Here is a 15713-nt window from a genome sequence, read left to right as displayed (position 1 = left end):
TTGAAGAAAAAACCAGATGTGAAGACCAACAAAGGTGAACCAAATCACCATATGGTCTCGACCTCTGATTTCAAAGCTGCACCGAACTGCAGTATTGAAGGCGAATGCGGGCCTTCCATGGAGATGCCTTCTAAGAAAAAAACCATGTGATCACGTCAGGGTGATGCGATTCATTGTTAAACAAGGACCTGAACTTGTCAAAAAAACCAAAGACTAACTCATGACCACTCAAGATTTGTGTTTTTTTTTTTGTATGCTTTTTTTTTTTTGTGATATTTAATTAAGGAACGGGCCAAATAGCAACATATAAAATAATTGGAAAAAAATATTTATTGATATTGTTAAATACTCTTTTAAATAACAAATTATAATTTTCATTATTTTATTTTATTTATGACCGCAAATAAACAATCCATTACTAGTAATTGGCTTTACTATTATATATAAGGACTTCTTAATGGATCTATATTTGAAAATCTCTTTTGAAATACCACTTGAACTTATGCATACTTTATTTTATTTTATAGATTTTGAAATACTTTAAAAAAAAAAACATGTAAACTTATTCAAGTTAACCTAAAAATCAAAGTTGTCAAGCAAGTGTGGTTCCAAAGAAAAAAAGAATACTCGTAGAAAACTTGTTAAATTAACATGAAAACTTGTTTATATCTTGTACACATTTGTTGCCATGGAACCAAAGACCACATACACAAATAAGAATGTTTGTTTAAGAGCTTGCGTCTGTATTATGTTTAAAATACAGATGCAATCTATTTGGTAAGGTGAAAACCATAATTTACTGTTCATAGACCCCATAGTATTTTTGTGCTCCAAACATAGAAAAAGAAAAGTAAAGGAATGCTGCTTCTTTGGCGCTCTTGATGAAATTAATTAATATGAACAATGTTCACGTTATATTGTTCATGAATGAATTAATTAGCATGAATAGTGTAGCATTGAACTGGTCGGACCAGTTCATCTCGGATCAGGTTCAGTTCAAAGCTCAAAATGCATTAAACCGGGTTTGACTTAGTGAAATAAAAATTAAAAATTAATTTTTAATTATGTTTTATTTGAAAAAATAGCGTTTAACATTATTCAATGACACTACATAAATTAGATAGAGATTGTTTGATGATGTAACACTTACAAAATTTGATCGCAATCTTAATTTTGTTCCTGATTGTATTTTACCTGATGTTATTGTGCACTTAAAAAACCAAAAAAACTGTAGTTCTTGTCGGATGTATTTCATACGTGATAAAATTGTAGATAATTTAATGGAATAATAAAAAATATTTTATATAAAATATTATTTATTTCATGATATAATAACAATAGTTAAATTTATAATATTTAAATTAAAAACAATGTTTATTAATATATATTTTTTAAAATAATTTTATAACCTCAATTTCAAAAGCATTATTAATCAAATATATTAAATTACTTTTTATTTAATTTTAATTTCAATCATAATTTTAGCTAAATATATATAAATATAAAATTAACTTTTATCGAAAATATTTTTTTTAAACTGTAACTTCAATAGCTATCACATCACTCGGTATAAATACATGGAAAAGGATACTCACCGGGCAGAGAAAGTGTAGTCATCAATTCTTTTCCGTGTCAAGCGAGCTACTTGTACTTCCCACCTGCCATTAATAACCTGAGCGGAGGATCTCAACAAGAAGCTCCCTAAAGACACTCGCCGTGTAGAGCATTAAATAGAGATTTCAAATAAAATTTTGAAGCATAACATCATTTATGTTACAACGCTTGTAACAACGTTCATCAACATGTTACCCTACTTTTTAGTATTACATCTTACTTGTCATAGCTCAATTATGAGTTATTCTCTATTTCTTAAAAAAAAATAAAAAAAAATTGGCAACGTTAAGAAAGCAAACTTGAAAATTAAGCTGGAATTTTTAGAAAAAATTTAAGGCCTAATTATACCATATTATACCCAAGAATGGAGAAAAAATACAAATTCAAGGTCTAATTAAATAATTTTTGAATGAATTTGCATAAAAATTAAGTCTAAGAACATAATTAAATTTTTAATAGGCCAATTTGATTTAATAATGGGCCAAATTAAATTTTAATTATGTTTAAGAATTAATTTGGATCCAATTAAAGGATTTAATTAAGTGCAAAAACTTATTATACTTTAAATGGGTTAAATTAATTTTATTTAGGGCTTAATTGGTGAAAAATTAAGTTTGGGAGCCTAATTTGGGCTTAATTGAGAATATTGAAATTTTAAGAGACCAAATTTAATTTTTACCAAGTTAACTGATTGAAACTAGGGGCAAAATCATAATAAAATTGAAGTTTTAAGGTAATTATGGGTACAATTAAATCAAATTTAAAGAGAAAGACTAAAATAAACTTTGGCCAAAATCAGAACTTTGATACTGTTCATCATCTTCTTTAAATCTTTGAAATGACAACTCAAGAAAGCTAATTTGCAGGTGCATTTAATGCATCTAACATCCATACAAATTGACAAATCTTGCACGTAAATGATTATCTACAACTGCTCTATAGCTCCATATAGCTTGTTTAGGCTGAATGACAACCCATTGGCGTCGGCCTAAACATGCCAACTCAGGCAGTCTTTTCTGCAGATTTGAAAATGCATCATGCCTATTTAAGCCAACGATTGGAATCCTTCCCAACAGAATCAAGGGTTGCAATTTTTTTTTCTAGTGTAGAAAAGATTATCCTCTTCCACCGCCTATAAATAGAGATGAATTTCATGTCCTGAAAGAGAAGAAAATCGGGTCCAAATTCAGCCAAATACCAGCCATTTTCCCTTGTTTCTGTAATTTTTCTCTCTTTCCTCTCCCTCTCTCTCCACCGTGGCCTTCGGCTACCATTGTTCCAACCACCATCATTTCGCCACCTTCTCCACTACCTGCGGTCGCCTGAACTCCTCACCAACGGCAAAGCATACACTACTTGTCGCTCTCCCTCTCATGCAGATTTTCTTCTCCTTCTTTCTTTTGCCACCTGCAACAGCTCCAACCGCCGACCTCACCACCGCACGTCGTCCTCCACAGCCAGACCGCCACTGCGCCATGTGGCTTTGTTCTCTTCCCTTTCTTCTTCTTCTTCTTCTCCTCCATTGTCTCTATTCACAACGTGAATAGTAGACATGAATTCCTACTGTTCACGCATGAATTATAATTCACGTCCACTGTTCATGCAATGGACTATATCAATTTTTTTTAAAAAAATTCAAAAATAATAAAAAAAATCATTTTAAAAAATTATGATTTTCTCAAATATTTTTCAACCAATTTTGCATAATATCGGGTTGTATATTTACACTGTAAAATACAAATGTAGTATTAAAATACCCTATTTTCTTATAAATATTTTTTTAAAAAATTCAAAACATTTTCAAAAAAATTGAAATCAATTTCCCTTTTCAAAAACAATTTTTTTGTTTTGTTTTCATGCATACGGCCAAATTCTAAAAATTTTCCAAGCATATTTTCATTAAAAGATTATATCTTTCTCATGTTTTAAAAAATCAAAAAATGAATATCGTAACTAGTTTATAATTATCTATTAGGATTTGGCCAACATGTCTAAATTTTTTTTCCAATCTTTTTAGGATTTAGATGTAGACTTTAATATTTGTAGGGTGTAAAATTACACGATAAAGTACAATCTCAGGTATTAAAGATATAAGGTGTAAAAATACGATGCTAAAATTCAGACTTTAGAGCGGTTAAGATTTAACCCAATAAGATAGAGACTCTCTTATAAAGAGAAATCTGCCTTGAGCCTTAGAAAAGATCAACAAATAGAAACCCAACTTAGAAAAAAACAATCAAACAACAATGCATTTTACTTTAGGTAGGGTGCAATGGGGGTGATGCATCTTCCCCTTGCACAACCAATCCCTTACTCAGACTCTTACAGACCATAGATTCCTAGTGACCATAATACTAGGTGGTGACTCCTGAACCTGAACCTTCCTTAGTCACAATTTTATAATTAAATCCAAAAAACCTTCCCAACACACCACACTTCACACAGGAGGCATGAAAAGAGCCTTTAATCGTCGCCAGACGACGTCGTGCCGGGGCATGCGCACCCCATGACACTACGAATTATCAATATTTTTAGAAGTTGTCCCTGTTCTTTTTCTCATAAGTAGCCAAATTATATATATATATATATATATATATATATATATGTGTGTGTGTGTGTGTGTGTTTGTGTGTGTGTGTGTGTCCAGACTAGTTTGTGCGTATTTCGATTAATTTCATTAATTTTGAAGGTAATGACTATATAAGTCTTTAATGATTATGAGATTTGTGAGATTCAAACTAATAATTTTTAAAAAGCAAACATAAAGCCCAAATTATATTTTATTATCTGGGCCAGCTTAATGTATCTCGATTAATTTTAGTAGCTTTGAAGTTAATAATTATACAAATCGAAATTATATTTTATTGCAGCGCACACTTGCATTTCATTTTCATAGCTATCCTCGCATAACATTTACCTTTTATTTCGAAGTATCACATTACATCTATGCTAGATGAAGTTTAAAATCTTTTTAAAAATAATTATGATCAAACAAAAACATGTATTTATGTAAGAAAGCAGCAGGTAAGATTCAAACTCTAAACCCTGTAGAAAAGCATTTTATAAATAGCCCGCATCATTTATTAATTTTATATAATGTTTATCGTTCTGAAAATCCTTCTATCTTTATCACGAGACAAAACAATGTATATTATACAAAAGACGAGATGCCACACAAGCCATCGAGAATTCCAGTTAGATTCTTTTTTCATGCTACTTGATCGCCTATGAACGTGTTGGGGAAGAGCGTATTTTGAGAATGGAAATGAAATAAAGATGGATGTACGGATTTTTCATGTTTGGGCAACGAGTGGAATTGGAGGGTAAATATTTTTCCAAGGATATATGTTGATTGTTTTTTTCTCGCATGTTTAGAAGTACAGTAAAATTTCTCCATGGAGAAAAATCATTTTCTCTTCTAGTACATTTTCATCCTTCTTTTCCAAACAGAATGTAAAGGCAGAACAAAACCAAATGAGTATTGGAGTACATAGTTTGACTTCCATTGGACATTCGTGATTGTTCGCGAATGTTCTATGATGGTTACAGAAGTTAAGTGCAACCCCAAGAGCTTGGATTCCAAGTTGTGGAATTCTAAGTTCTCACTTTTGGAGTACTTTCCATGTCTAGGAGATATTTGTTTTTAAGGTTAAAATGTGGTTTTTTTTTTTTTTTAAATCATGTTGTTTATAAATTATTTTATATATTAAAAATAATTTTTAATTAATAAAAAAATATTATTTTTATATATTTTTTTAAAAAAACCTAAAACATTCTATACACGTCGTGGCGCCCTGTGGCTGGAGAAATGAATTGCTAACTTTATTTATTTCTTGTCTCGGTGAAAAAGGTTATTTCTATAATTGTCTTATATTCCCTCCTTCCTCCTAATTGGCTATCAATGGAAGGATGTGGGAGGGGTTAACATATATATATATATATATATATATATATAAACACTGTACGGAGAAGGAGGACACGGTTTAATATGGGACCCACTTAGACCTCTGATGTCTTCGAAACTACGCACTTCTGAGTGAAGTAGATTCTGTGAGGGGACTGGGTGTTTGAAGTCTTGGATATATACAACCATCCCCTGCATCCCCTGCATCCCCTATATATATTGAAGGCACACCACAGCTTCCAGTGCACACCAACAGCTTCCTTTTCACTACTTACTTGTCTCTCTACTTCATTCTTCTCTTACAAATTATAGAATTTATTGTTGCAACCTCTGATGCTTTGGTAACTTTCTTCATATATATAATTTGCCTTAATTCTCTCCTAGTTATACACGACGTGATCAATCAAAGACGACAAGTACAACAATGCATTCTCTACCACCTCCCGTAGGCTATGGATTCCATCCAACCGATGAAGAATTGGTGAACCATTACTTGAGGTTTAAAATGCACGGTGGCTATGAACAAGAAGTCAGCATAATCGCAGAGGCTAATGTGTGCGATTATGAGCCTTGGGTGCTGCCTGGTACGTGTTCATGTCTACGTGTCCAGTGCAATGTTTTTTTTCTTATCACTTTCCTATTTTTTCCCTGTTTTCTAACTTGCAATTTGTCAATCAACAACAAATCATGCAGAGCTTTCAGCAATTCAAGAGCCAAACGATCCAGAGTGTTATTTCTTCTGTCCTCGCAGTTACAAGTACGCAAATAGCCACCGTGCTAACAGGACAACTCAAGCTGGATACTGGAAAGTCACAGGCAAGGATCGTATAGTCAAAACTAAAACCACCAAGGAGCATATTGCTACCAAGAAGATTCTGGTTTTCTACACGGGGCGTGTTCCTAACGGGATCAAGACCAATTGGATCATGCACGAGTACCATCCAACCTTCAGCTTCCATAACCAGGTACCATTGCTGCACTTCTTAAGTTGTTTTGTAGTCTTTTCTTTTGTCTCTTTTGTCCAAGAAAGAGACTTGAATTCGAGGGTGTAATAGAAATAAAATTAACGAAAGGCTTGGGATCAGAACAGTCCATCACCAACAGTGCTCCTTGGCACTGGTGTTGAATATCAGTTAACTAAAATGATCACTCGTAAGACTTGAAGTGCTCTTTCCCCCTGTATTTACACGTGATCTTGTTTCTTTTTGGCGTAGAGGGAATTCGTTCTCTGCAAACTGAAGAAAGATCCAGATGCGATCATGCCAACATATGAAGAAGGTGAAGCAAGCTTCAATGTGACTTCTGATCATTCTGAAAATGAAAACCCAACTGGGTATAATCATCCCCAAACCTTTGAAGAAGGTGAATATGGTGCCTGGACGGCTTCTAATTTCACGAACAACGAGCCAGAGGTGATAAATAGCACCAATAACAAGCAGTTTTTTTTTTGCAAGTTATTTCATATGTAAGAAGAATATATCGACAACTTGTGTTTCTTTTACAGGAAGATACTTATCAATTCCAAGCAGCACTGGACTCATTGCGTGGCTTTGATGAGGGATGTGATAGCCTGAATGACCTGTTTCCATACGGGAATATGTACTGAAAAAAACCCTTTCCTGCAATGGGTTTCCTATCATCCATGTCTGTCGTCAGACTTTATCTATATATAGCCCTGTACCGACTTTATGCCCTGAAGTTCCTATTTTCAAGTCTTAATAGCATATTTGTATTAAACCTAGGACCAACAGATCAGTTCATCCGCTGCATGCATTGGATGTGGCTGATCATATGTCATAGGAAAGTATCTTTGTTGTTTTTTTGGAGTGGAATTTAATGCATCTCGAGTGTGTTGTGCTCTTTACTTGATTGCTGATTGTTTAATTGTAGCCTGTGAGATTTTATTAGACTCTGTACTTTCTAAAAATGTCTCTGGTTCAAGTAAAGGTGCTCATTTCCATCTCAAAACCTGTGACGACACATGCCTCAGGGTCCTACATGACGGTAAAAAAAACAGGGTTGTTTTTTGAACCCAAAATCATATTTACAACCAATGTTTTTTTTTATCCGAAAACACTTATTGGAATCTTGTCAAACTAATATATGGCCTCTAAATCATTTTAAAAAAAAAAAGCCTAAAAACCCATAATTAACCTCAAACAAAAAAATTTCTGAGTTTAGATATATTATTCTAGACCCTTTCAAAATATAAAAAGCATAATTTTAACTTTATATGAAACCATTTTACATAAAAATCAATTATTTTAGTTGGCAAAATAATCTCTAAATTTTTTTTTCCTCTAAATTGGAATCCAATGACTCCTTCATTTTCTATAAAAAAAGATAAAAAAAAGAAAAATAAAGTTTGTATCAAAATTAAATATTTAAAAATTAAAAGGACTAATCATCTTATATCTAAAAAAAAATTAAAGGGACTAAACTAGATTTTCAAATAAATTTCAAAGTTGTCTTTGTTCTACCCGTTCTTTTCATTTAAGTTTCTTATTTTTTTAATTTAATCCTCTCTAAAAATATATATATACACAATCGGATATTAATTTAGATTTAAACAAGCTTAATTATGATCAAAATTAATATTTTTAAAATTTTTCTATTAAAATCTAGAGTAATATAAATCTATCTTTTCTAGTTTATACTGTAATATAATGATATGTTTCTGAACTTTCATAAAAAAGGATTTTTTATGAATATTCAGATTTCAGACTATCTTATTTATTTATTGAAACTAACAAAAATCTAAGAAATTTTCATAAATTTAATTAGAGAGAGAGAGAGAGAGAGAGAAAGAGAGGGAGAGGGAGAGAGAGAGAGAGAGAGTTGGGACGTGGTTGCAGTGGGGGTTCCACCCAGTAGTATGAGCAGCTTCTCACATAAGGAGGTACTTTTGATGAAAAAATAATAGAATCTTTGAGTCAATCCCGATAGATTTCTCAAGTCAATGTTTTCTTAAAAATAACAACAACAAAAAAGAAGAAACACCATATTTTTCTTTTTATCTTATTACAGTGGAAACTCTCTGACTCTGTTCTGTCGAGTTGCTTCTCTTTTGTCAAGAATTAAGGTATCTGTTCTCGTGCATTACATTAGTCAACCTGTTTTAGGAAGAGGGATGAATCGTTTTCTCGTTAATAACTTTGCTTCTTGTTATATTTTCAACTTTGCTTGATTTCTAGGTTTCTCTTCTATGTAAAGAAACGAGCACTTTTACCGGTGATTGAGTGTGATGAAGCCGGTGGGATACAGATTCCGTCCAACTGAAGAAGAAATCATAGATCATTATCTGATGAACAAATTGAAAGGCCTTGATTCCCTTGTTGATGCTTATATTGGTGAGATTGATTACCTTTATCAGTGGGATCCATGGGATTTACCTGGTTAGTACCATAAACAGTGATGATTGTTACGAAAATTCTAAGCTAGTCTTGATAATCAAATCCACACTTTCTTGATAAATCCTAATGTTTTTTTTTTTATGTGATCATGTGTTTGTAGACTTTGCAGTAACTCAGTCAGATGATCGAGTGTGGCATTTCTTTTGTCGGCATGACTACAAGTACTCAAATAGCAAACGAGTTAACAGAACAACCAGGAATGGAAACTGGAAATTGACCGGCAAGGTTCGTGATATCAAGCGTAGAGGCACAAATGAGGTGATTGGTACTAAGAAGAATCTGGTTTTCCAACGCAAATGTCCTGATTCTAAAAAAACTGGGTGGGTCATCCATGAATTCCAAGTTAAAACTTCCCCTCCTGATGAGGTATTATATAATACTTTTTTTTTTTGGTATTAAATCATACAGTATACATGAGATTACCACCTTTTCTTTTGTTTGCATCTATGGATTAAGGTTAGACCGTTGTGTTTGTGTGGAAGAATTTGAGTGCTGGAGTTCAATGTCGTGCTTCGATGGGATTGTTTGACATGATTTTTTGAATTATGACTTTGGATTTTTAGTCATAATCCAAAAGTTATTTTTCATTAATAACTTGTGAAAAAGATGAGTTAAAATGATTTGAAGTTGAAAATATATTTGGTTAAAATGACTCAAAAGCAATTTTCTTAAAGAATAGATGCGGTGTAAGTTGAAAGATAAAATGTCAAAATTTTAACTCAATTTCCTAACAAGCTTTTGATTCAAGCCAAATGTTATTTCTAACCAAATATACACACATAACTTTTCTTCGGATAAAGAATTTAAAAACAACTTAAACCAATTTATAAAAATCATACCGAACATAAACTAAATTCTTTGCTATTATTGGATATTGCTTGCCTTAAACTTAGACTAGTTAATCTTGCTCAGCACACTCTCCATTACTTTTAAGCCATGGGAAACTGTCTTCCATGTGATTAGAAGAATGTCTGCTATATCCTGGCTTGTTTGATGCTTGAGTTCTATTTGTGCAAACTGTTTTCAATGTGATTTGTTGAATTTCTGCTATATCCAAGCTTGTCTGCTATATCCACATGTGTTGTTCTATCCTGAAACTGTGGGAACAGACTGCTGCTTGATTTCTTATTTTTCGAGTTCTTTTTACTGTAGAGGGCTCTTGTCCTTTGCAAGTTAAAGCACAAGGCAGATGACTCAGCTGCTAATTCGCCTAATGATGAAGGTGAACCTAGTCGGTTTATGGGTTCTGTTTTTGAAAATAATGCAGCAGCGACTAATATCCTAGGGGTGAGATGGAGCTTTCCCAATTGCAGTTTTAAGAATGTAGTTTTTCATGTGGAGCATGAGAAGCATATGTGTTTACTTGTGTATGATTCTGAATCCAGGTAGATGCAGAGCAACTGCTATCTCTCGTTGACAGCGACGGGGAGGATTTCAATTGTCCTTCGCCACTGCAGTCACAGATCTATGATGAAGGTGAACCTAGTCGGTTTAGGGGTTCTGTTTTTGAAAATAATGCAGCAGAGACTAATATCCTAGGGGTGAGATGGAGCTTTCCCAATTGCAGTTTTAAGAATGTAGTTTTTCATGTGGAGCATGAGAAGCATACGTGTTTACTTGTGTATGATTCTGAATCCAGGTAGATGAAGAGCAACCGCTATCTCTCTTTGACAACGACTGGGATGATTTCAATTGTCCTTCGCCACTGCAGTCACAGATCTATGCACAGAATTACCTTTCAGATGAAGAGGATCCGAACGAGTTTGTGGACTCATTATTTGTTGATCCAGATGAATATGGCACTGAACATGCTGCATTCTCTCTCCTAGATGACCACAGCTCACCAAGGTCATCAAGGAAAGCTTATGCTGCGGGTAGCAGTGACAGAACAACTTATCATGTCAATGGAGAGGTAATAAATAATCTCCAATGACCATTTTTAGTAACGCCTGATTCTCTCAATAATTATTTAAGAGAATGCTAATGGGAGCATTGGAGTAATGTGTGACTTACTCATTATTTCAATGCCACTAAGGACATTCTCTTTACTGAGTTCGTGCACAGGTCAACCATTCTAGATTTGCTGCATTTCTGGGTTAGGAATCATTTTGTATTTCATGTGTATTCTTTGAGGACACTTGAAAATTTAACTTGTCTGTTCATATCTTTATGACAGTCTGCAAACTTGTATGGCGGGCGCGGTAATTTGAAAATATCTCGGCAGCTGCAAATGGCTCACGGTGATGATATTCTCTTGATGGGGGCATCTTCCACGGATTCCACCACCGCAACTCGACATGAACATGTCAAATTAATGCAATCAGGTGGTGAAGTAATTTCAAGGACTCGCCAACCTCCGCCTCCAGTAGCCCCAAGCTTTGTAGAACGCAAGGAAGTTTCTCATAAAAGAGTTCAATCGCTGCGCGGAGTTTCAAAGGTGAGGAGTATACATTGGAGGACAAAAAACATGGAAGCAGCTTGTCTCTAACTAGCGAATGAAATTAAACTCCTTTTGATTTATCTTTGCAGGCTGGAGAAGGTAGAAAGGAAAGTGCTGATATTGATCTGCCTCGGAAGGAAAGTTTTGGCAGAGAATCTGAAACAGACAGGAGAATAGTTCCGGTTACCAATGCAAAACCACGAGCAAAATCGAGATCAAATGAGTTAGGTGGCAACGATAGGAAGGGTCGTTTCATTCAACTTGAAATAACTATATCAAGCCATGGATCAAGCCCTCTATTGGTTTTTCTCGTGAACGCAGTCTTAGGTCTGCTTCTATTCATAATCATGCTTAGAGAAGCGCTGATTGTTCACTGAGAGATGCCGCTCTTAAAAGGGTATACGGTCAAGCATTTTGTCACAAACAGAATTGTCTCTCCAGAATAATACATCTCCACCCGTGTTTTTGGTACTGTGGTAGTTTTTATAGATGTGATTTGAAAAAAATTATTTTATAAAACATATTTTTGGTTGAGGTTAGTTTGATATTTATATATGTTTGGTTAAAATTAAGGTTGAATAAAAAATAATTTAATGTGTTTGGTTAAGAATGTTTTTTAAATTGAGGTTATAAAATAAGTACACACACATATATATATATATTAATGGTTTTAAATTTAAATATTGTAAATTTAATTACTATTATTACATCATGAAATAAAAAATATTTTATATAAAATATTTTTTATTATTCCATTAAATCATCTACAATTTTATTACATATAAAATTTATCCAATAAAAATTACAGTTTTCATAATTTTTTGAGCGTGCAGTAAAATTAGATAAAATATTAAACTATTCACATAAACAATGCGAGTAAATTTATAATTCATTGCATTGTTTTTTTTTTTAAAAAAAACAATTCACATGAACAGTCACTCAAACTGGTCACTTGAAAAAATAAATAGTAAATAAGAAATATAGCCAAGAACTTGTGTTTTAAATATAAATTACACTGAATACTACTAAAAATAAATTGTATTTTTAATTTTATCAAACGTTTTATTTTATTTTGGTTGCTTCAAACATAAAAATAACCAAACAAACAAACATACTCTTAATGAGCGTTAAATGTTTGTTTACAAGGTGCGCCTTCTCAACAAACACAGCCTTAAAATCCTTTAACAACAAACCCCCTAATTGCCATAACCTTGCGCTACAGTTCAATTCATTAATTACTTTTGTCTACAATTTTTTTTGCTATAAGAATTTCACCCGCAACTTGAGAATCAAGTTTTGTGGTATCTTATTTCATGATATTGTTTGAAGCAACCAGCCACCACAACAAAATAAACGTCTGATAATACTCTAAAATATAATTTATTTTTGATTGGGCCCATTGAGTTTGTGTTTAAAATGCAGTTAAATTAAAAGCAGCTCTCAGCTGTTTTTTTTTTTTTTTTCCCTCTGCATTGTTCATAAGTAAACAATGCTTTTTTTTTTTTGAAAAATCAAATAAATGTAGTGAATTTATTAATTCACACTGTTCACATGAATATTAATTTTTTATTTTTGAAAAATTAGTTTAGAGTGAATTAAATTTACTCGCATTGTAATCTTAATTTTATTCCTGATAATATTTTACTAAATTTTATTACACGCTTAAAAAATCATGGAAACTATAATTTTTTGTCGAATGAATTTTGTACGTAATGGAATTATAGATAGTTTAATGAAACAATAAAAAATAAAAAATAAAAAAATATTATTTATTTCATGATGATAATTAAATATATAATATTTAAACTTAAAACCATTAATATATATATATATATATTATAGTTATTTTATAACCTCAATTTAAAAAGTATTATTAACCAAACACATTAAATTATTCTTTGTTCAATTTTAATTTTAACTACAGTTTTAACCAAACATCTATAAATATCAAATTAACCTTAACTAAAAATATTTTTTATAAAATAATTTTTTAAACTACAATTATAAAAGTTATTGCAATACCAAATACATTAGCAGTATTATCACAAAAGGCAATCATCAAATGAACTCGATGGTGTGATTGGAGTAGAAACCGGGCATGATAACCAATATGGTATCTTAAAAAGAACCCTTTTGAGCAATCAAAATTGTAGCCTCCGTGTTACCTGATCATTAATAGTTGGACAAATAAGTTCATTTCAATTAATAATTTGACGGATAGTTAAGAGACGAAGGACGCATGAAAGTGGGGAACATAAGAGAAAAATTAAGGAAACATAGGTGAAAAGAAATGAGATTATGATTGACAGCATCGAAAAATCAAGGAAAAAAGGAAGGAAAAGGAGAAACTTGTGGAGGAAGTTTAAAAAAATAATGCTTGGACTGCCAATGGCTATGTATGAGCGCAGAAGACTTTTTTTTTAAAAAAAAAAAACCAAACCTATCTGTTAGTATTCTAATTTCTTAAAGAAGCACACTTGCGAGCTTCATTGTTGCAGTCATGTCAGTGCGGACAATTTGGACTGGAGGTTTGGTAGTGCACGTCACTGCAGGAGGGCTCCATTTTAACTGGACGTGAAAAGGTCACATTCTCAAATCCCCTTCCAAGTTTAAAGGCTTGATTGGAGTTATTTTTTTAAAATATTTTTATATTAATAATATTTTTTTATTTTTAAAATTATTTTTAATATCAACATATCAATTTAAAAATACTAAGTATATTAATTTATATTTAATAAAAAATTAAAAAAAAATTATATTTTTTCAAAAATTACTTTTAAAACACTAAAATAAACAGTCGTAGCAATTACACACTCATTCCCAGGTAGCGTCTTATGCAAGAAGATTGTAGACCCACCAACTGGTAACTAAACTTGGATTATTAACCAACAAAGACATAAATACCTTTGTGCTTTTTTTTGTTCAGTTTCAGTTTTAATTGGTCTAGTGGGGTTTAGGTTATGAAATCGAACACTATTCTTACATTCTAATAGACTTTCACTCTTATAAAGGTTTGAAATTGAGACTTTTCTTTGAAAATGACAAGTCTAGTATTAATTACTGAACTATTCCCTTAGTTGATAACTACTTAGTTATCTCGAGTATCCCCCTCCGGTGTTTTTCTAATTGACAATTCAAGATAAAGTTGGTAAAAAAGTTTTTTTCCATCATCAAAATATTATACTTACCTTATACGCTTTATGTGTTTTTTTCAGCTCATATTTAGAAACTTCAGAACATCTTTATGTACACTGTAACTTTTTAAAGACTATTTAAATAAAAATTTTGGATTGGTGAGATATCCTATATTATTTACCAAGAACACTTAGACTCGCTGCTTCTACAAAAATCCGAAATGATACAAAGCAAATTTCAAAGATCAGCTTAAATATTAATTTCTAGTAGTACTACTTGGGGTAGGAACAAAATTGTTTTTGAGGAGGGAATTATAAGTTTATTTGATTGTTTTTCCATTATTTTTTATCGGGTTGCTATTTGATTATATATTTTGGATTCAAACTTTACTTTTACAAGAAATAATCTTTTAAGATCTTCTAGTATTAAATTATGGTGTAATGAGAAACTTTTAGGTAGTTTCTTTGTTGTTTGCTGTAGTAGATTAATTATTTTTCCTCTTTTTTTTTTCAAATCTTTTTTTTTTTAAAATATTCTTGTATTTCACTTTGACTATTGGCTTTATGGCCTTTTCTAAATTTGTATTTCACTCTCCATAATTATCCAAAAATAAATCAAGAACTAACGCTTACTTCTATGTTGTTATCCTCTGAGGTAGACCAAGAGATGCAAGTGCAATCTATATTTACTGGAAATGGACTGGGTTTGCAGTATCCCCATCCAATTCAGCAGCAGATCCACATGGAGCAGGGCCTCTCTTTAGAGAATACACCATTCACCATTGAGTTGACGTTTCAGTTTGATGCTGATGATATGAAGATGTGGAGGAAACCATGAAGTTAGCAGATTCATTTCTTGATGAAGCAGCCGGTTTTATCTCCAGAAATGTGTTTGTTCGCATGAATCTAACTACAAATTAACTTCAAACACTCCTCTCAATGATTCCAGTCCACCAAAGTCATTGAGTAGAGTAAATCCTGAAGGTATTGGTGACAATGACATTGAAGTTGACCATCTTGAGGTAAACAAATGTTCTCCAATGGCTATTGGAGAAAGTTTCTCCGAAGAAATGTAAACTCAATAGATAGCACAGGAGAATATCATTGGGAAGCATTGCAACTTTATGCATGCTCATGTTATTTCAGTGTTTTCAATGTTGTTCTCCTGTGGAATATAGATCTCATATATGTTAAGGAATAGTCTAGAG

At 32.3% G+C, this 15713-nt stretch overlaps 2 protein-coding genes across 4 annotated transcripts; both read left to right on the top strand.

Moving 5' to 3' along the window:
- Positions 1 to 5748: 5748 nt before the first annotated feature.
- LOC118041167 (protein NTM1-like 9) lies at positions 5749 to 7382 on the top strand. Its single transcript, XM_035048355.2, has 4 exons — positions 5749 to 6102; positions 6212 to 6483; positions 6733 to 6930; positions 7023 to 7382. The coding sequence occupies exons 1-4, from the start codon at positions 5943 to 5945 to the stop codon at positions 7122 to 7124; spliced, it is 732 nt and encodes a 243-aa protein (XP_034904246.1). The 5' UTR covers positions 5749 to 5942; the 3' UTR covers positions 7125 to 7382.
- A 941-nt stretch (positions 7383 to 8323) lies between these two features.
- LOC118041169 (protein NTM1-like 9) lies at positions 8324 to 11910 on the top strand. 3 transcript variants are annotated; one of them, XM_073404295.1, is made up of 8 exons: positions 8324 to 8600; positions 8713 to 8868; positions 9032 to 9297; positions 10084 to 10218; positions 10317 to 10472; positions 10571 to 10843; positions 11108 to 11368; positions 11461 to 11910. In XM_073404295.1, the coding sequence occupies exons 2-8, from the start codon at positions 8763 to 8765 to the stop codon at positions 11746 to 11748; spliced, it is 1485 nt and encodes a 494-aa protein (XP_073260396.1). In that variant the 5' UTR covers positions 8324 to 8600; positions 8713 to 8762; the 3' UTR covers positions 11749 to 11910. The 3 variants fall into 3 exon arrangements, with proteins under 3 accessions (XP_073260396.1, XP_034904248.1, XP_034904249.1); XM_035048357.2 differs by having other exon boundaries at positions 8326 to 8600; positions 8713 to 8913; XM_035048358.2 differs by lacking the exon at positions 10317 to 10472 and having other exon boundaries at positions 8327 to 8600; positions 8713 to 8913.
- The last annotated feature ends 3803 nt before the right edge of the window (positions 11911 to 15713 follow it).

The sequence above is a fragment of the Populus alba genome, chromosome 14 (assembly GCF_005239225.2).
Source record: "Populus alba chromosome 14, ASM523922v2, whole genome shotgun sequence".
NCBI lineage: Eukaryota > Viridiplantae > Streptophyta > Magnoliopsida > Malpighiales > Salicaceae > Populus > Populus alba.
Note: the sequence above shows the minus strand (reverse complement) of the source record. Positions and strands in the feature narration are given on the sequence as shown.

Coding starts and splice junctions, on each gene's coding strand:
- LOC118041167 (XM_035048355.2), top strand. CDS start 5,943: ATGCATTCTCTACCACCTCCCGTAGGCTATGGATTCCATCCAACCGAT. Junction 6,484..6,732: donor CCTTCAGCTTCCATAACCAG/GTACCATTGCTG, acceptor TTTTTGGCGTAG/AGGGAATTCGTTCTCTGCAA. Junction 6,931..7,022: donor TCACGAACAACGAGCCAGAG/GTGATAAATAGC, acceptor TTTCTTTTACAG/GAAGATACTTATCAATTCCA.
- LOC118041169 (XM_035048357.2), top strand. CDS start 8,763: ATGAAGCCGGTGGGATACAGATTCCGTCCAACTGAAGAAGAAATCATA. Junction 10,844..11,107: donor CTTATCATGTCAATGGAGAG/GTAATAAATAAT, acceptor TCTTTATGACAG/TCTGCAAACTTGTATGGCGG. Junction 11,369..11,460: donor CGCTGCGCGGAGTTTCAAAG/GTGAGGAGTATA, acceptor TTATCTTTGCAG/GCTGGAGAAGGTAGAAAGGA.